Here is a 22,456-nt window from a genome sequence, read left to right as displayed (position 1 = left end):
AAAATTTAAACTCTAGATTTTTTTTTTTACCGTAGCTAACTTATTTGGTGAGCTAATCATCCAAAAATACAAGTCACCTTGTCATTTTGTTAAAGAGTTAACAAAATCTTAATATATCTGGGACTAAAATAAACATTTTTTAAAAAATTTAGAGACTAAAACGAATTTTTTTAAAAGTTTAGAGACAAAAATAAAACAATATTCAAAGTTCCTGGACTAAACATACATTTTTAAAAGTTTAAAACCAAGATAGAATATTATTTGAAGTTAAAGGACCAAAATAAGATTTAAACCTAATATTTACAATCAATTGTTAAAGCAGCTGATAGGGACAAGACCTTTAAACTATCTCCACAATGGTATGATATTGTCCACGACTTTGTTTTTGGTTTCACCCCAAAATGCCTCATACCAATGGAGATAGTCATTCTCAATTATATACCCATGATCCTCCTCTTATCTAACCAATGTGTGACTTTGATCAATTCCTAACAATCCTCCCCTCGAATAAAGGACCACCGAGCCTCCTCTCAAACAGTCATCCATCCGTCTAACTCATATCTAGGCTAACTCCTTTTCACCCGAGCATACCACCTATCCAATAGAGTTCAACCATGGATCACATCATGACTACTTCCAAGGCTCCACTTTGGTCGCATTCCCACAATCCTCCCCTCAAACAAAAGACCATTGAGCCCCCCTCAAATAGTCATCCATCCGTCTAACTCATATCTAGGCTAACTCCTTTTCACCCGAGCATACCACCTATCCAATAGAGTTCAACCATGGATCACATCATGACTACTTCCAAGGCTCCACTTTGGTCGCATTCCCATAATCCTCCCCTCGAACAAAAGACCATCGAGCCCCCCTCAAATAGTCATCCATCCGTCTAACTCATATCTAGGCTAACTCCTTTTCACCCGAGCATACCACCTATCCAATAGAGATCAATCATGGATCACACCATGACTACTTCCAAGGCTCCGCTATACATCTTTGTTCGACACAAAGGATTCTACCGAGCATGGTTAATTCAGGAGCATGGCTCTGCTACCACTTGATAGGGACAAGATCCTCAAACTATCTCCACAATGGTATGATATTGATGTCTAAGGATTATTCTGAAATCTGTAATCTCAAGAAACGATTGAGTAATGAATTTGAGATGAAAGATTTAGGTGAACTGAAAAGGATCCTAGGAATGGATGTGAAAATAGATAGGGAGAAAGGTTTGTTAACTATTTTGTAGGAGAGTTATGTGCATAAACTACTTGAGAAGTATAATATGTCTGGTTGTAAGGCAATTTCGACACCTTTAACATATCATTTTAGGCTTTCTTCGTCTCAATGTCCTGTTACTGAACAAGAAAGATTAGATATGGCTAATATTCCCTATTGTAATTTTGTTGGAAGTATTATGTATTTGATGATTTGTACTAGGCTTGACTTGGGATATGCTATGAATATGATAAGTAGGTTTACATCAAATCCTGGGAAGGAGCATTGGATTGCAGTTAAATGGGTACTTCAATATTTGAAAGGTAGTGTCAGTGTATCATTGTGTTTTAGTAGGGATTGTGATAAATTAGCACTATTAGAAGGCTTCACAGATGCAGATTACGCTACAAACCTTGACAAAAGAAGGTCTCTACCAGGTCACCTTTTTTGTTTGTTTGGTAATGTGGTCAGTTGGAAGGTTGCTTTACAGTTGGTTATTGCTTTGTCTACTACTGATTCAGAGTATATTTCAATAGGTGAAGCTGTGAAAGAGGCAGTGTGGTTGAAAAAATAGTTGGTAAGTTATTGTCGCAAGAGTTCATTCCTATCGTCCGTTATGATAGCCAGAGTGCTATTCATCTTGCGAAGAATCCATCTCATCACGAATGGTCTAAGCATATCGATGTCAAATTTCATTTTATCAGAGAAGTTGTGGCCTAGAAAGATATCGAACTGGTCAAGGTTCATACAGTTGAGAATTTGTCAGATATGTTAACCAAGGTTCTTCCAGCCCATAGGTTTAAATACCTTGTTATTTTCTACAAATCTCCCTCATAACAAGAATATTTAAGTGCCAAGTTGATTCTCCAATCTTCCTATCATCTAGATTTAACATATCTAACAAATTCTCAACTGCATGAACCTTGACCAGTTCAACATCTTTCTGGGCCACAACTTCTATGATAAAATAAAATTTGACATTGATATGCTTAGACCGTTCGTGATGAGATGGATTCTTCGCAAGATGAATAGCATTCTAGCTATTACAACGGACGATAGGAATGAACTCCTGCGACAACAACTCATAAACTATTCTTTTCAACCATACTGCCTCTTTCACAGCTTCACCCACTGAAATATACTCTGACTCAGTAGTAGAAAAAGCAACAACTGACTGTAAAGCAACCCTCCAACTAACCACATTACCAAACAAACGAAAAATGTGACCTGATAGAGACCTTCTTTTGTCAAGGTCTGCACCGTAATCTGCATCTGTGAAGCCTTCCAACAGTACTGATTTATCACAATCCCTGCTAAAACACAATGATACACTGGCACTACCTTTCAAATATCGAAGTACCCATTTAACTGCATTCCAATGCTCCTTCCCAGGATTTGACATAAATCTATTTATCATACTCATAGCATATCCTAAGTCAGGCCTAGTAAAAATAATCAAATACATAATACTTCCAACATCATTACAATAGGGAATATTAGCCATCTGTAACCTTTCTTGTTCAGTAACAGGACATTGAGACGAAGAAAACCTAAAATGAGATGCTAAGGGTGTCAAAACTGCCTTACAATCAGACATATTATACTTCTCAAGCAGTTTATGCACATAACTCTCCTGCGAAATGGTTAACAAACCTTTCTCCTTATCTCTTTTCACATCCATGCCTAGGATCCTTTTCAGTTCACCTAAATCTTTCATCTCAAATTCACTACTCAATCGTTTCTTGAGATCACAGATTTCAAAATAATCCTTAGACACTAGAATCATATCATCTACATACAGAAGTAGATAAGTATATGTACCTTTCTAAGATAGTTTCCAGTACACGCAGGTATCATATGAGCTCCTATGAAATCTCTGCTTCATAATAAAAGTGTAAAACCTGATATACCATTGTCTTAGCGATTGCTTCAGTCCATAGCTGAACCTATGAAGACAACAAACCATGTCTTCCTTTCCTTTCACCTCATAGCCCTTAGGTTGAGCCATGTAGGTCACTTCTTCCAATTCACCATGAAGGAAATTTGTGGTGACGTCCATCTGTTCAACAAACATATCAAACTGAACAACAATAGATAAAATTAATCGAATGGACGAATGCCTCATCACCAGAGAGAAAATCTCATGAAAGTCAACTCCCTCCTTTTGAATGTATCCTTTGGCTACCAATCTAGCCTTATACCTAGGCTTGCTGTCACCTCCTGTACCTGGCTTGATTTTATAAATCCACTTTGACTGAATGAGTTTCTGATTATGAGGCTTTGGAACCAATGACCATGTCTAATTCTTCTGCAACGAGAACAACTCTGCTTCCATAGAATTCTTCCATTGTTCCTTCGAATTAAATACAATAGCCTCCTCAAAAGTAAGAGGCTCTGCTTTAATACTGTCAGTTGCACAAGTAAGAGCATAAGCAACTAAATCAGCATAACTATACCTCGTAGGAGCCTGCCTCACCCGCTGAGGCCTGTCACGTGTAAGCTGATAGTTCTGTAGGTTACTGCTACTTGAGCTTTCTTTACCAAAAGCTCCCTCATCAATCAAAGTCCTTTGCAGTTGAGACTGTCTACCATCAGAACTGGATGACTAATCACTGGAATCACCTGAACTAACTGATGGTTGTGCTTTAGAATCAATTCTAACCTCTGCCTCAACCTGATCAACTATCTACTGTTTCTACTGCTCTTTGACACGAAATGGCATCTCTATTTCATTAAAGGTCACATCTCTGCTGATAATGCATTTTAACACCCCGAGGATAGCTAAGTGCCCTCTTATTCAGCTTCCCTTCCTTAACATGAGCATAAGCTGAACATCTAAATACTCTGAGATGATCCAAGCTTGAAGCTTTCCCTGTCCATATCTCATAAGAAGTCTTTAGGCCTAAAGCGAAAGATAGACTCCTATTAATAAGATAACAGACTGTTTAGGCAGCTTCCCCCCAAAACTTTAAGGGTAATGAAGCATTTGTCAATAGACATCTTGTACGCTCCATCATTGTTCTATTGAACCTCTTAGCTAAACCATTATGTTATGGAGTGTACGTAACAGTGAAATGTCTCATAATTCCTTCAGATCTGCAAAATTTATCAAATTTTTGATTCACAAATTCCAAACCATTGTCTGTCTGGTTCTCAACCTACTTTTTCCATTCAAGAAATTTTCCAAAAGCTTCATTCTTCTATTTCAGTGGATACATCCACACCTTTCTTGAAAAATCATCAATGATCGACATAAAGTATCTCGAACCTCCCATAAAAGGTACCTTTGTAGGACCCAAAAATCTGAATGAACATAATCTAAAATTCCTTTGGTAAAATGCTTCCCTTTCCCAAACTTCACTCTGGTAGACTTTCTCATTATGCAATGTTCACAAAATGGGAATTCAATGTCTTTAACTCCAAGCAAACCTTATTCTGAAAGAGCTTGAAGACCTCTTTCACTGACATGAGCTAGTCTGTTATGCCATAACATAGATGTATCTGTTTCTTTCCCATATGTAACAGCAACACTACCTGAAACTACAGTACCCTCCAACACATAAAGACCATTCCTCAAGGTCCCCTTTAGCTTAACCAAAGAACCCTTGATAACCTTCAGAACTCCATTCTCAGATTTATAGGAATAACCTGTTCTATCTAATTTGCCCACAGAAATTAGATTTCGTTTGAGTTCGGGAACATACCTTACATTTGTAAGAATTCTGATCATACCATAATGTGTTGCAATTTGAACTGTCCCAATTCCTTTTACATCACAAGCACCATTATCACCAAGCAAAACTGATCCCCCATCATTTTCCTGAACGTCAATCAAGAAATCTCGGTTAGGAGTCATATGAAACGTGCACCCTGAATCGATGATCCAAGCATTTTGAATGTCCCTACTGGACACCATCAAAACCATTGCTGAATCATACCCATCAATAACATTGTTGCACTAGAATCTCTACATGCTTGCTACTTGATGCTTCCTTGCTCTTATTCAAAGGGCAATTTTTTTTAAAGTGTCCTTTATGATATAGGAAACACTTTTTGGTTTTCCTCTTTGATTTTGACCTGGATCTCAAATCTTTTCCCTTTCCGTTCTTTTTCTCACTTCTGCCTCTGGCCATGAGTAACTCTACATCCTTGCGTTCCTTTTTAATATCAAGGTTTCTCATTCTCAAGGCATCCAACACTATATCCATGGACAATGAATCTCGGTCATATTTAATAGCTGCGTTAACTTCTCAATATGATTCTGGCAAAGAATTCAGAAGAATAACTGCTTGATTTTCATCCGACATCTTCTCACCGATGTTATTGAGATCAACTATAATCTTCTGAAATTCATCTAGGTTCTCTTCTAAGCCTTTACTTGAGTCCATCTTATATCCAAAGAATTTCTCTTTTAGATATAATTTATTTGGCAAGGACTTAATCAAATAAAAACTTTCTAATTTCTTCCATAACTCCACTGTAGTAGTGGCCTCATCTACTAGCCTAAGCACTCTATAGAATTATCGTCGAATAGGCCATCTCATCCATATCCTTTTTTTCAGCTTCTGTAATTGTTGGTGGAAGGTCATTTTCGTCTAAGATTTTGGCTACCTTTTGTTGCACCAGAATAACCCTAATCCTTTTCCTCCATAACCCGAAGTCACATTTCCCATCAAATTTAACAACTTCAAACCGTGTAGACAACGAAGCCATTTGTCAAATTAAACCCAACAAAATATCCTGAACAAAGAATATGCCAGCACACAGTTTCACACACCCTCCTTGAATCAACTGGAGCTCTGATACCACTTGTGAGAGTTTCTGAACCGAACTTAGATGACCAAAAAGAACGCAAACAATTAGCAGAAATAAATCGAAAGCAGTAAAGAACACCAAGATATATAATGGTTCGACCAGTTTGGTCTACATTCACTTTGAGAACCAGTTTGAATTAATTTTATTAATGAGCAATAAATGAATTTACAAATTATAGATAATCAATGAAATCACCAATCTGTAATTTCAATATCCACTGATACCTAGAGATCCGCACACAATGTCACCTCTGATTACTGAGAACAACCTGTTGCAAAACAGCCCAAAACAGTGTGCTACCCGCCTCTGACCAGCGAACCACGTGCAGACCCACGCGTCTCTCTCGCTAACAACCACTGTCGAACGCAACCTCCACGGCGAAACCGAACCGCCATCTGCTCAGATCGGCGAACTTCCTAGACCGGACCGCGACACCCATGCTCGAACCAGCGCTGACAGAAATCCCCGCCCACGCTCACGCCGCAGCTATTGCCTTCAGTCTCGTGTTCCAGCCGACGCGGCTCTTGACTACAACTCTCACAAGAACCCGCAACTTCAATGACACTCTCGGTTTTGGTCTTCCACGAAGCCGGCTGCACGAGTTCTCTCCTCCCAGGCGGCTGCCGCTCACGTTTTTCCTCTTCAGCGGCTGCCCTCTTCAGCTTCACAAAGGGGCACACGAATTTTGTCCTTCTTTGGAGAAGAAGGAATAATTACAAAAATTGCCACGGTTCATAATTACAATAATACCATTAGGCTTTTAAATTCATCAAAAACCTAATAAAACCCACTTAGATACATTGTTATTTTCTACCGTAGCATAGTTCAATGTATGTGTTAGTGACTAGAAAGTCCATCATTCGAATCTTCCACCCTATTAAAAAAAAATTAATCCCACTTTATTAAGGAAAAAAAATTGCATTTAACTTTTAATTTCATTAAGTTGTTTTTTGGCTTTAATATTATAGTTTTTATTTTATCTTTAATTTTTGTTGACTCCTGCACTAATTTTCATTAAAGAAAAATAATGTCAAAACTCTCAGATCATTTTAATAAAAGTCAAAATTTCCACAAATTTCAGCATACTCAAGGTATTATTAAAAAATATTTAGAACTCCTTTCCAATAATAATAAAACTCAAAATTTCAACCAAAACTAGCTCGAATTTTTTCCTCTCTTTTTCGTTATTTTTTCCAATAATTGAATGGTATTATCTACTTTTAGGTATTATTGCTCCATGCATGGACAAGATAAATTTCATTCTTGACTTGATGGCTAAATTATTTATTTACTAAAGTATAGATACAAGTTTGTGCTATCGACTTCTCAGATATTCGATTCTCTCATCTCATACATTGTCAAAATAGATATATACAGAGACCAAATTATTACAAATTAAAGTTCAATAACTAAAATCCCGTTTGATAACCATTTTGTTTTTCATTTTTGTTTTTGAAAATTAAGTATATGGACACTACTCTCATCTCCAAATTTCTTCCTTTGTTATTTACTTTTCACCAATGATTTAAAAAACTAAGCCAAAATTTGAGAACTAAAAAAAGTAGCTTTCGAAAAATTGTTTTTGTTTGTAGAACTTGTTAAGAATTCAACCATTGTATGCAAGTCATGATAAGAAATGTGGATGATATAGGCTTAATTTTAAAAAACAAAATGATTACTAAACAAGACCTTAATTATTAATATAAAGAAAATTGTAAATTAATTATACGAATTTTATTTTTCTGTTAGCTTCTTGTTATTCCATTGGTTAGTTTGTTCCCTTTGGTCCTCCTATATATATAGGACATTTGTGTTGTATTTAATAAAGTGAGTTTTCTCCTAACATGAATTAGAATACTCTATTTATTCAATACATGTCTTGGTATGAGAGCATTTCTGCAATAATATTCAGGTTGAATCATAGAACAATTACAAATTTATTCTCCTCTATTTTTTCACTCCTTTCTTTGTAATTCTCTTTTTGTTTTTCATTTCGATTAACTTCAACCTTGAGTCGATCTTCATCTGATTACGGCAGAGGACTATTACCACTTCTCCAACTTCAATTCTTTTGAAGTTCAGTTGAATCCATAACTTTCGTATCATTCGACTGCTCCGACTACCAACCTTGTGACTTAGTTGCTCACTGGATCAAGTAATTACTTCTCATGGAGTAAGACAATGCATCTAGGTCTTTCTGGTAATAAGTTAGGTTTTATCACTGGTGATATTACAAAACTGACGACAAAGGGAAATCTTGGATCCACTTGACAGTGCAACAATGATATTATCACATCGTGGATTATTGATTCAATTTCAAAAGAAATAGCCAAAGTTTGATTTATTCGGGAAGTGTGAAGGAAATTTGAGAGACAAATTGAAGAACAATCCAATGATACTTATGTATATCAACAACTGTGAAAAGATCTTATTACGACAACTACACAAGGTATTCTACCTGTTGAAAGTTATTATGCTAAAATCACAACTATTTGACAAGATCTTATTGTTGAATATCATCCTGATCTCAATAAGTATGCTTGTATTAGTGACCAAAAGTCTGCAGTTTTAGCCTCCCACCCTATTAAAAAAAAATCCATTCAGAATTTAATTTCATTGAGTTGATCTTTAGCTTTAGTACTATAGAGTTGACTTTATGTTTAATTTTGGTTGACTCGTCCACTAATTTTCATTAAAAAATGATAATAGTGTCAACGTTAGGTCATACTATTTGGCTTCTTCATTTAGTTACTTTCTAACTAGTTGTGTCATTACTTGAAATCTTTGTAATGTCTTATCAGTACTTTAAAGTAGGTTGTTATTTAATTTAATACTCTCCTTGATTTGTGTGATTTCGGAGAGATCACATATAATCTTCTTGTATTTCTCTTTTGTCTACCTTCTATTTAAAGGAAGAAATGTTAATGAAATTACATAAGTTTTCATCCCCTCATTAACTCCGTATTCTGAAAAAACTCCAAAATCGTTTCATAGTATCAGAGCCAAAAATGGCTTACATTGAATTCGATTCCTCACTGATCGATGCCGAAAAGGCGTTGTAAACACCTTCCGACCCAAATCAAATAAAATCTCGTGTCTTACTCTAAAATAGATAGTAAAGTGAAGTACATAGTCAAACCAAAGAGAGCTACTAACATTTCTAAATTAAAAAGCTTATAATATAGTAATCGTGGGGGTTATTGTTTGGAATTGTTACAATGAAAAATAAATTCGTATGAAAATAAAATGAGAATAAGAGAAAGAAAGATTTGTGAAACTCAATAATGAAAAGATCTAGTTTGGGTTTGATGTTATATTTTTTCCAATTAGATTAATTGCTCATCAAACTCTAGATCAAACATGTTTTGCTTAAGCCTAGTCAAATGTATAGAAAACGACTCTGCTCTAAACAAAATTGATCAATCGCATTAATATTTAGGAAAATTTCTAGGATGAATGAATTAATTTCCACCGTCTAATTAACCCATTCAATATGACTTCTACCATAAGATTGATCAAAGCAATACTTAGAGTGGTCGACTTCACAATTAAGCAAGTTAATCTAATATTTTGCTTATGATTTATTACCATAATCAAGGATAAATCTAAGCATGGAATAACATCAACAAGCATTGGTTGTCAATCAATACATGAAAATATCATTTATAATCACAAAATTGATAGTAGAAATCCATAAGCAGATAGTTTGAACAATATGAAATGAAGAATAAGTCTCACAAATTACCTAAGAAAGGGGAAAACTATCAAACCCAAGCTAGAATAGTTACTTTAGCCTCCAATCATTCTTAAAATGCAAGAAATTAAGCTCCTAGATGATAAAAAGGAAAAAGAATAAATGTTAGGTGAAGATGAGAAGAAAATAGGGCTGGAAGAGGAAAAAGGCGTGCTTCTTCGTCAAATCAAGCTAATTTCGTATTTTATAAACTCGTGGTAATGCCACGACGCTCTTGTCAAAGCGCAGAGGGGTAGGTTGCATAGGTGCAGTGGGCACTCTGCACTGCGCGCACGATCAAAGCTTGCAATATGGTTAGTAATGGGGGTAGGGCGGGGTAGGGGGAGGGGTTCCCCGTCCCCTTCCTCATACGGGGAATTTACCCTCATCCCTTTCCCCCGTCCCGGCCATTTGAAGACAAGGACAGGGTGGGGATTCCCCAGGGAAAACGGTCCCCACGGGGACCTATTCACATTTCGACGACGATAGATCTGATGGAACAAACACTTGCGCAACAGAAGAAAAACAGATCTAAAGTACTCTAATTAGGTTAATCACAAAGGATAAACATGTAATTAAAACAATTAAAAGGGGAAGAAGAAATACAACCTTTGTACTCTAATTAGGTTAATCACAAAGGAACACTTGCACAATATCCTCACAAGCGGTTCATAGACCACCACAAGAGTCTTCCCGACTATTCTCTGGCCTTAGAACGGAATGGTGGAATCTGGTGAGTGACTAATTTGGAGAGGAAAAGGTTAAGTCTTTGAGAGAAAATTGTTCTAAGATTATCACATAATCTCATCAATTTCCACTATGGCCAAGAGGTTTAAAATTCATTAAACTCTTCCTTTTAAAGAGCATTACATACAAAACATGCAACTTTGAGTTTGATGAGAATTTGACACTAAAAAATTCACCAACTCAAAGTGAGATTTAATGGGCAACTGTCTTCAAATGAAGATAACACTTAGCAATGCAAAAGATTGATATTTTCCACTTACAAATGTTGGATCTTTCCACTAACTTGGTCAATGGTCAAAGTTTGACTCTCAAAGTCCAATGTCTACAAATTTGACTTTTGACTTTGACAATTTGACTTTCATTGCATTTTTTACCTAGGCAACAATTTGACTTTTAATGCAATTTTGACCAATTCCATTTAATTTCAAAATTAATTCTAATAATTTAATTAATCTAATTTAATATTCAAGATTATGAATAGGGATTCATATAAATTTTGTTTGAGTTTGATCTAGAGCTCTCTAGAAAATGCGTCAAGCATGACACCGCTGTACTACTACTCGACGTTCCTCAAGGACATTTTCGTAATTCTTCATCTTCTTTCTCCCTTGATGCAATTGAGCTCCAATTTTGTCTGCTTTAGTGCCATTTTGCTCTAAACACTTTGTTCTACCTCTTAGACATCCGAGATTTGTAAAATCATTAACTAAGCACATTAAATAGAGCAACGACCCCGAATTCAGTAAAGGAAGATAGCACTTTTTTAGTGTTATCACTCACCACCTGACTCACCGAAAGAAATCCAACCAAAGAAGAACCCTAATTTCTAAAAAACAATCAACAAAGCCATATCAAGCAAGAATATCGTTGATGAAACCAATCAATATCAAGTTTGTTCGGGAACTTGCCCTGTTGGAAATCCTTGCTTCACCAATTTGCTCAACTGAGCTACCTCGATTAAGCTTGACAAAGGTAACTTTCTTTTTTGGCAAAATATCATTCTCCCAATCTTGAAAAGCTACAAACTTGAAGATCATCTTATTAGGAATACTCCCTGTCCAGACCAGTCTATTATCATTTTACCCAACGAACATGAACCTATAGGGCTACTACTGCCCAACCCAGAAGACGATATATGGTTTATTGTTGATCAGTTGCTCGATGGTTGGCTCTATAATTCATTGACATCTGAAGTTGTTTTGTAGGTCATGGGACACGATGAAGCTAAGACTACGAGAATTAATTCATGAGTACTTTGGAGTTCAATTCAGATCTCAGGAAGATCATGACTGACAAATGTTGCAAGAAACTCGTAAAAGTACGATGAGAATTGTGACTACCTGCCTACCATGTTGTTTATCCTATGGATATGAGAAATTTTATTTCTTATATTGTTGTTGGACTTGATGATGAATATATTTCAATTGTCTACGTTATAAGAAGTCAAGAACTATCTTGGAGCAAGATACAGTTCGAATTGCTGTCTTTTGAACAGTGTTATGAACGACTTCAATCTTGTAAAGAATCTGCTTTAATGAACCTGTGCAAGGCGAGAAACCCAAGACCAATGAGTTTTCATCCAATCAATCTTCATTTAATCAATTTAATCGATCTCCATAGAATCAAGCGAATCATGGAGGAAGGAATAAAGGATGAGGAAGGTACTCGCCTTATCCTTCCAACACTCGGCGCGTGTACCAAATTTGTGGGAAACTTTGCCACACTACCGTTATTTGATACCATCGTTATGATAAGAAAGACAATCAATCTACTGGAAATAATGTTTCCACTATCAATTCTGAAGGAACTTTTATTCAAGAGTACCTATGAGCGGAAGCGAATCTTTCCAATTCATTGTGATAGAATTTCCACATATACATTCAAACATACATATATACATTGTAAAGCTAAATTACTAGCATGCTTAAAGGATCAATAAATAAGAAACTGAGATATCATACCAGTTGAAGACTTTTCTTCACAGTAAATCTCGCTTTCGCTGGAACGGCAAGTTATCGTTCAGCAACACCCAATCGTCTACCACGAACAGAAGGAAACGGGGACGACACCACCATTCAGAACCCTCAGTATTCTCAGAGTGAGAATCCAAAGGGTGGGCTTTGTTTGGATTTGGTAGAGGGGAAGGTAAAGGGATCGTATACAACGATCAAGCAAGTGGGAGAAAGACTCGTCTATCATATAGACAAAATGCCTGATTATTTGGGTGAAGTATACGATCGTGTAAGAAAAGGTAAGCGATCGTCTAAACGATTGTGTAGAAAAAGCTAAGCGATCGTCTATACGATCGTTTAGTAAAGCACGGGCGCTAAATGATCGTTTAGTAAAAGATAAACGATCGTTTAGTACAAGGCGCGTGTGGATGTAAGCGTTAATCGGTCGTTTAGCATTATCGTATAGGCGCTAATTTTACTAAGCGGTGACACACATAAACACTATCTCTTATGCTTAACACACCATGAGCTATTTAAGCGTCTCAAAGCAATTCTTTACCTTACTCATCCATTACGAAAACAGAAGAGACACGGGCCAATTATCCCATAACTGTCCAATTAATAAATAATAAATATAATCTCATTTTATTCATAACCTATAGCTTAATATCATACATTAACCATAGTATTTTTCCTTAACTAGATATAAATCATATTTATAACCATAGTATTTTTCCTCCACTAGATATAAATCATATTTATATCCAATTTCCTCCAAATTAATGTATCCCATACATAATTAACTAGTTCAATTATATAATATATAATCGAACTCCCTCTTGTCAATTTGAAAATTTCAAACTGACCCAAAAACTTATTCTCAACTTGTATCCAAGCTACCAAGAGGACCATATGGACCTATGGCTTGAAGCTCCAACGATACGTGAATAACTTACCAAACTCTTTAGCCATGAGTTCCACCATCCGTTAACTAGCAGGCATTCTACTAAAAACCAACAGCTGAACTCTTCTTACCATAGATATATTTCTATGTCCATTAAATATAACCAATCATCAGTACAATGACCTTTCACAGATGCTCGTAACTACAGTTGGGCCAATTTACCATTTTGCCCCTGTAGTTACATCTTACTTCTTAAGTACCACTGATCCCTCTAATGAACAATATAACATAGTCCTACTATGTGTGAACACCTCTCGGGCCATGAGAAAGTATGTGGCGTCACATCGTTCAAGCCTCAGGATCAGCCTTTAAGAGAGCAATATATCTACTTACCCCTACTTCGGGGAAGAAGTGAACTCCATCTTGTGAAGCTGAGTTCCCAGCTCTCTAATCAGATGAATCCTCAAAGTGGTAGGTTTGAGTTGACGCTCTAACCACTTGCACCCAAGCAAATCAAAGGACCGCCCTCAATGGCAGGAGTTCCCAACTCACTCAGGATTGAAGTCATGTTACCTATAGTCATCCCAGTGAAGTGAAGTCTCTGTCATGAACGGAGTTATATGACATGACGTTAACATTTCATGGTCAGGTCTTATACAAACTCTTTGTATAGGATGCCCTCGCTCGCATGTCCCTACACGAATGATCAGGATCAGACCGTTTTTGACAAGTCACGACACTTGTAACTATTCCACAAAGCGGGTCACGTCTGCAATGTTACCAGGATAAGGTTCCCCTCCTATATCCATATACTACATACCATTTTAGTTATCACTTAAGATATGATCCACTTGTATGTCACTACATACATGCTTAAGTTACATAAAAACAACCAGGGATTTTAAGTTTATTGATTTGTGGTAAAGCATATAAAACATCTAAATGTTCAAAGCCAAGAAGTGAAGTAAATATCATATATTATACATCACAAGCGTTTGTACAAGCGTTTGTACAAAAAAAAATGTGATGTATCATATATTATACATCACAAGCGTTTGTACAAAAAAAATGTTTACAAACTATAGGACACGAGACTTTAGAGCATAAACCCTAACAAATTCTACCTCCTCTGCCTCACTCGAACTGGTTTGTCTCCTCACCTGCTCTAAAACTGTTCAAGATCTAGCCTAGTACTTGGATAGTGGTGCCACCAACCATATAGTTGAAAATATGAGAGATTTGAAAGAAAGGTTTTCTTCTTCTTGTATTTCTCAGTGTATTATATACAAAGAATGGATTAACATTTATACAGGTTTTGCCCTAATTTAGAGAGAATAAAGGAATCTTCAATAATATATTTATAATACAGATGGCCAAAGGAATCTTCAATAATATATTTATAATACAGATGGCCTTTTGTGATAGGTTAAAGGAAAAGCCCCTAACAAACCAATAACAGAAAAATCTTCTAGAAATATTCTTCAAACATATCTTTTTTGCCAGCGTGGCTTAAGTGACTTGCCTTGACATGGTTTTGACTATTGACAAGGCACATATAGTCATCATTTTTTGTCTTCCTAATATCCCTCTCAAACTTCGGGGTAGTTCAATAACACCAAGTTTGAATCACAAAAGAAAATATTGAGAATGTGTTAACGGCTTAGTTAGGCAGTCGGATAACTGATTGGTGGAAGGAACATACCGGACCTCTAATAATCCTTTGACAACTTGATCACGAACGAAATGTACATCGATCTCAATGTGCTTAGTACGCGCATAGAAGATCAGATTAGAAGCTAAGGCTCCAGCACTGAGGTTAACACACCAGAAGATAGGATTTTGCGTGGATTTGACCCCCATCTCATCGAGTAATTGTTGGAGCCATGTAATTTCAGAGGAAGCATAAGCTAAGGCCTCTATTCTGATTCTGTTTTGGACTGGCCACAACGGTTTATTTTTTTTAAGACCAAGATACAAGGTTGGCACCAACAAACACACAATAAGCTGCTATAGATTTTCGGTCATCTATATTTGAAGCCTAATTAGCATCTAAGAAGCCAGTTACTTGAAGACCAGTGTCCGGTTGAAATAAAATGCCAAGATATTTTGTATCACTCACATACCATAGCACTCTTTTGGTCACTTGCCAGTGAATATCTGTGGGTCTTTGAAGAAACTGACTAAGTTGATTGACAACATAAGCAATATCTGGCCTTGTTTTGTTAGATATAGGGGAGCCCCAATTATACTCCGATAGATGAAGGGATCAGTAAGAGGGACACCATCAGACGCCCAGAAATGTTTGTTCAACACACATGGTGTAGCAGCCGATTTTTCATTTGACAAATTAAGTTTGGGGAAAAGATCATCGACATATTTTGTCTGATTTAAGAGAAGTCCAGTTTCGATGTAATTGACCAAAATACCAAGAAAATAGTTAATGGCTCCTAAGTCTTTAAGAGCAAACTTATTATCTAGATGTCGGATCAACTGGGCAATGAGATTAGGATCGTTTCCTATAACTACAACATCGTCAACATAAACCAACAGAAAGATGACAGGCTTGTTCATTTGATATATGAACAGAGAACTATCACACCTCGAATTTTGAAAGCCCTAATTGACAAGAAAATCATGCAAGCTATTGCTCTAAGCTCTCAAGGACTATTTTAACCCATAGATAGCTTTTTCCAACTTGAAGACATGATGAGAATGGGTGGGATGCTCATATCCTGGTGGTTGATACATGTATATAGCCTCTGTTAGTTTTCCATTTAAAAAGGCAATGTTGAAATCAAGTTGTCAAAGCTTCCACCCATTCCAATTCTCATCGCAAGTCTTCCATTGCTCAATCTGTTTAGTTAGGAATAGGTAGTGTGTAATCCATTAAACTTCTTCTTTTTACTTTTATTTATCGCCTCAAACGCATTACTTCACAAGCATTATTGAGTGGCAAGTCCCTATGTTCGACCTCGGATTACCCGAAAAATTTACGTTTTTGTTATACTTGGCGAGAAGGCAAGAAAACTTGTGATAGGAACGCATGGTCATTACATACTAAATTAACGCAAACTTTCCATTCCAACGCATGACCTCTGACGCATGGGCATAAATGCATACCTTAAGACATATAGCACACAACAAATAATGCGTTCACAACACCCACAATTCCTCCAACAAGTTTTTTAGTATAGTGAGTTAATCCTCTTTGCTTGGTGAAAGGTTGTAGCAATGCTTGTCGATGGGTTGTTGCAATGCTTGTCTATGAGTTAATTAGCCGCATCTAACTGCCTGAAAAGGTAAGAGATGGAACGCACTAAGCAAAGTATGCATTGTTCCTACAGATAGGCACGGTCTTATGCTCGACACACCCATGCACTATAGAGATATAGTCATGTTGCTGACCACCTAGAGGTGTGCGATGCATTAGTGTGACGAGCTGGGATTACTTGAGCGATTTAAGATAATAAACATTACTATGCATTAATAGTTGTTGTGTATCTACCAATTCTCATCGCAAGTCTTCCATTGCTCGATCTGTTTAGTTAGGAGTAGGAGTAGTGTGTAATCCATTAAACTTCTTATTTTTACTTTTATTCATCGCCTCAAATTCATTGCTTCACAATCATTATTGAGTGACAAGTCCCTATGTTCGACCTCGGATTACCCGAGAAACTTGCGTTTTTGTTATACTTGCCGAGAAGGCAAGAAAACTTGTGATAGGAACGCATGGTCATTGCATACTAGATTAACGCAAACTTTCCATTCCAACGCATGACCTCTGACGCATGGGCATAAACGCATAACTTAAGACATACAGCACACAACAAATAATGTCTTCACAACACCCATAATTCTTCTACTTTTAAGAACTTTATATATATTTTTCATAGTCAAAAGGATAATTAGCCATTTTTTTTCATTTTAGATAGGTTTGTGAATCGGAACAATACTTAGGAACCTTTTTGGAAACTTTATATGTGCTTTTTTATATGTTGTTTTGAGGGTCAATTGTATTAGAATCTTGTGAACTCTAATTGAATGTTTAATACCATTTGATGCTTTGATTTTCTTTTAAGTGTGAACAATTATTTATAGGTTTTTATCAAAGATGTTATGAATGGTCTTAGTTTTTGTTGATATTATCAATGGCTTCTAGACTATTTGAGAACTTGTAGAAATACAAGTTATTTAGACTGTCTTATCTAGATATTGCGGCCAAAAGATAGTAAATATGCGTCAATTGTATAAAAATTAGCTTCGAAATACAATAATTATAAATTATCGCAAGGCTCAAGAAGAACTGATCAACGTATCTCTGTCACATTGCACCCATCAATCAACAATAAAGAGACGATTAACGCAATGACGGCACAATGCAATAGTCGATCTAGGGCTGACTTTCAACCGCATGCGATAATAAAAACAATACCGCATACGAACACTCGATCGAAAAATGTAGCTAAGCAAGCAAAAGCGGAGGATTAAGACACGTGTACAACTAACGGTTGTGCAGAATTGACAGTCTGATTGCATAACAGAAGGAATAATATCCCTCCATCTTTGGAATTTCCATAACAACAAGTGGGGACCAATGGCTGGAGTCAAAGATCCTCACCTATAAATACCCCATAGATTTCAGAGAAAACTTATGCTACTTGATACGGGGCTAATTGCTGCTAAAGTGTTGAGAGGAAAGGCTAAACTGAGTGCTTAACTGAAAAAATCTGGGAAGAAGACAAGACAAGGCCGAGAGGTGAGTCTCAGTTCTATTCTGCCAAATACCCGTCGAGAAGCTCTGTGCTGAGAACCCTGCTACCGGTTGAGCAAGCCTGAGAGGGAAGCTCATCCATCCATCGGATCCATCTAATCCAGCAAGTAGATCTACACCTGAATCGATGCCAAGACGTTGGCGCTTGTTTGTATCTGTTCTATCTCTTTTCATCATTATATTTCACTTTCTTTATCCTTTCATTCACAAACCATGTATCAAACACTTAATAGACATAATTAAATGTTTTGATTGCTTTCATATTCCATTTTCTATCTACTTCCGTTCCTCCGTTAATCACTTTCTCCATGATGTCTTCTTAATCCCCTAGTAGTTAATATGAATTAAACAAGTACTTAACTTGTGTTAAAGAGATAATTGTGTTTAGCTAAAGCATGCTAAACGGCATTTTCACCTGTGAGAGCAGAAGTGAGGATGCCATTCTTATCTATCGAGAGAAGGTTAGAAGAATGCGTTAACTAAAGAGAGTAGTACTTCCAGACATGGAAGCAACCTTGCATTCATTACGTTCGTCTCTGATTCACCACAGACATGTGGGAGCGTGGTCGATCACTGAAAGGTGTACACTAAGAGAAAAACGGAACCGTGCTTATAACTTCAACACAATTAAGAATTTGAATTGTTTATATTAGCTATCTTTCTCTTTCTGTTTGTACATAAGACTTGTCGCCGCATTTCATGCTCTTTGCATAACCTTCACAGCCAGCCTGGACCCCAGCATCTTGTTTCATGAAGCTTGTATCTTGTATCATCTAGATTAGGTTTACTATACTTATTTTATTATCGCATTTTACTGCTTTCTTTTACTTTACTGCAACTTTTATATACTTGTACAAAACATTCTTTACAGATTGAAAAACCTAGTCGCATACACCACGAGCATACCACAATAATCTCAAACAATCCCTGTGTTCGATCTCGGATCACATCGAGAAACTTGAAGTGGAATTACACTTGGTTCCAACATAAGGAAACTTGTGACAATGCAAGGCATACTACAAAAATATTCATAATTAACGCATATCTAGAAGTAGTATCGCATGTTTGTATCAACGCATTGTTTAAGATCAAAATTTGCGTTAACACTATTAATGCCTGAAATCTAGTATAGTTTTGCACTTTGGTCCTTTGATATTGCACACTATTCATATGTTTTTCTGAAGAAGTGGAAAAGCTAATTTTCTTGTTTGTTTTGTTCACTCAACCATGATCTTTATCTTCCCTTGTACTATTGTTGGCTATTGTGATTAGGTTGTTGCTATTGGAAATGATACATTTTATTACCTTTTGGTTTGCCATTTTGTTCCCTTGTACTATCACTTAGTAAATTTTGAAATGAACCAAGTTTCTTTGATTTTAGGTTATATACCAGTTGATGATGTTTCATGACATTTATTTTTTTAGGTGGCATGCATGTTGCGCCTTCTCACAATTTCATTTGCAAATTAACATAATATACTAAATTGATATTAAATTGATTTTTACACAAATTCATATTTAAATCTATTTTCTCCAATTCTGTTAGATTCTAATTTGAACGTTTCAAATTAACTTATCACGCTACTCTAGAGCTAATCCATTCATGAGCTAGCAGGGAGACCTCATGGACCTACAGATCATGGGCTCCAACGATCCAAGATTAATCGGCTAATTTGTTCGCACGAGATTTCAAGAGAGAAATATCTTGAAATATTTTGAATTTTAAGAGAGAGATGAAAGGTAGAGAGGTCCCACTTGGCGTGTCAATTTGTTCGCACGAGATTTCAAGAGAAATTTATTTCATAAAACTTGAACTTTGTATTTGTTTTAATTTTGTAGAAAATGAGTACAGTCTCTAATACATAATATTTTGATGCTTTTAAAATAAACTATAGTCTTTAAGTTGGTTGATCTTCTTGAATGATCGGCTTTTGGGCTTGTTGATCTTCTTGGATGATCGACCTTTAAGCTTGATGATCGTCTTGGACGATTGGCCTTTGGTTTGTTGATCTTCTTGGATGATTGGCCTTTGGGCTTGTTGATCTTCTTGGATGATCGGCCTTTGGGCTTGATCATCTTCTTGGACAATTGGCCTTTGGGTTTGATGATCTTCTTGGATAATTGGCCTTTGGGCTTGTTGATCTTCTTGGATGATTGGTCTTTGGACTTGTTGATCTTCTTGGACAATCAGCTTTTGGGCTTGATGATCTTCTTGGACAATCGGCTTTTGGGCTTAATGATCTTCTTGGACGATCGACCTTTGGACTTGTTGATCTTCTTGGATTATTGGCCTTTGGACTTGTTGATCTTCTTGGATGATCGACCTTTAGGCTTGATGATCTTCTTGGATGATCGACCTTTAGGCTTGATGATCTTCTTGGAGGATTAGTGTTTACACGAGTCTTCTAAAGAAACTTATTTTGTGGTGAATTTGAGTTGGTGTTAATGTTGATGTTGATTTGATGCGATGTGGTTCGATCTCTAGTACTTGATTCTTTGATTCTCTCTTGGTTGAATGCATACACTTGATATATAGAAGCAAAATGTGTGGATGTTCTTGAGCTTGGAATCTTAGAAGAATGTTTGTATCTTCAAAGGAGTCTTCTAATTGTAGAGAATTCCCTCTAAGCTCTCTGGAGTGTAAAATTGCTCCCCTTTGAAATGAGTAGAGTACCTCTATTTATAGGGCTCTCTGATGGGCTTCATTGGCTTCAGCCTAGTTAGCCCATGGGTTCGGGCTAGGTTGGTCCATGGGCGTGACCTTTGGGCCCAATTAATTGGTTTTTGGGTCTGATTTGATATTCGGGTATAAAATTCAACATATTTTTGGGCATAGTTGAATTTTAACCCAAATAATAATTTCAAATTGGGCCAAATTAATCTTATCTGATTCAACGATCACAATGAAACCACGTGACGTCATTGGACTTTGTCTTCAACTTCAATTCGAGACACATGTCTACTCCTAATTGGTCCCAAATTTGATGATTTGGAATTTGGTCATTAATTTAGTAAATGATGTGACAACTTGTGAATGGTCCAAAATTTCTCCTTCAACAATCATCAAGGGGGAGATTGTTGGCTTTTTGGCCCTTAACCTCAAATTAATTAATTTTAATTAATAAATTTTTTATGATAACAAACCTACTTTTATTTATTGACAGTTTAAGTGTCTATTGCGTAAAGCTCGAAACAAGAATTCCAACGCAATTTGAATCGCCCAAATCAGATCTCATACAAAGAAGATATAGGCAAAATAAGCTTAACGGAAAAATCCCGAGCTAATGACGTGACATAAGTTTTCTCATCATAGTGGACAAATGGAAAGGTGCCACTTGGAGCAATGGATGAGTGACACATGGTGGGCTTTTGATCTTTGGATTGTTTTAAAAAGAAAATGAATTTAAAAGGAAAATGAATATAATATTATTTTATGTTTGTGTCTAACGGCTAGTTTTGGACACATATGGAGGCCATGTAGTTTTTGTTAGGTTTTAAACGAAATGATTTTAAAAGATATATATTATTATATTATTTTTTGTCTTTGTCTAACGGCTGGCTAGTTGGGTTCAAAATCTTCACTATTGATTTTTCTTTTCCAAGATCCAATGACTCTAATTAAATGTGGTTTCAAAAAATTTTCTTATCTATTTAAACACATCTTCTTCTCTAAATTAACATAATATTTTTTTCATTTTCAATCCTCCATAACTCATTAAGCCTCCATTGTTTCTCTCTTCAAGCTTCAATTTTCTTCTTTTCATTTTGTTCTTGAGAGAGATTTTATGTTGTGAGAATTGATTCATTGAGTGATACAATTTGTAAATCCACTCTATTAAGAGAGTTGTAATTGTGCCCTTTATGTTTACAAACATTTTGTAAGGGTTGTTCTTGACCCCGGAAAAAGAATTGTTGCAATGGTTTAATCCTCAACCATGGAAAGGATATCAGATTCGTTCTTACTCCCGAAAAAAGAACGTTGTAGCAATTCGACTTTAAGCCACGGAAAAAGTCAAGTTCGTAGTGACATACTCAAGAGGAGCTTGGGAATTGGATGTAAGCTGTTTGTATCGAACCACTATAAAATTCTTGGTGTCAATTTCTCTATCCCTCTCCTCTTTAATGTTGCAATTAATTTGTTATTATATTTTATTGCTCGAAATTAATTACAATTTTTGTTCTTGAAATTAATTGTTCATATTGGATTATTTTTATTGGTTGTTCTTGATATTTGACATCATTTATCAATCTTGTTATGAGAACCAATTTAGGTACTTTAACGTAGTATTATTATGTAACACTCCGCACATTTT

At 36.2% G+C, this 22,456-nt stretch overlaps 1 protein-coding gene across 2 annotated transcripts in view; it reads right to left on the bottom strand.

Annotated features, from left to right (window-relative positions):
• Nucleotides 1–6,663: 6,663 nt before the first annotated feature.
• The window catches only part of LOC120091408 (pre-mRNA-processing protein 40A-like), a 64,018-nt gene continuing 48,225 nt past the window's right edge, over nucleotides 6,664–22,456 (bottom strand). Inside the window, exon 31 of one of the 2 annotated variants that reach the window (XM_090306762.1) lies at nucleotides 6,664–6,729. In XM_090306762.1, coding sequence (XP_090162888.1) covers nucleotides 6,679–6,729 — 51 coding nt within the window. In that variant the 3' untranslated portion in view covers nucleotides 6,664–6,678. The remainder of the gene's footprint in view (nucleotides 6,730–22,456) is intronic. The other variant, XM_090306763.1, reaches the window with a different exon arrangement.

Source organism: Benincasa hispida, chromosome 11 (genome assembly GCF_027475165.1).
Source record: "Benincasa hispida cultivar pf3 chromosome 11, pf3_genome.v1.1, whole genome shotgun sequence".
Classification (NCBI taxonomy): Eukaryota; Viridiplantae; Streptophyta; class Magnoliopsida; order Cucurbitales; family Cucurbitaceae; genus Benincasa; species Benincasa hispida.
Note: the sequence above shows the minus strand (reverse complement) of the source record. Positions and strands in the feature narration are given on the sequence as shown.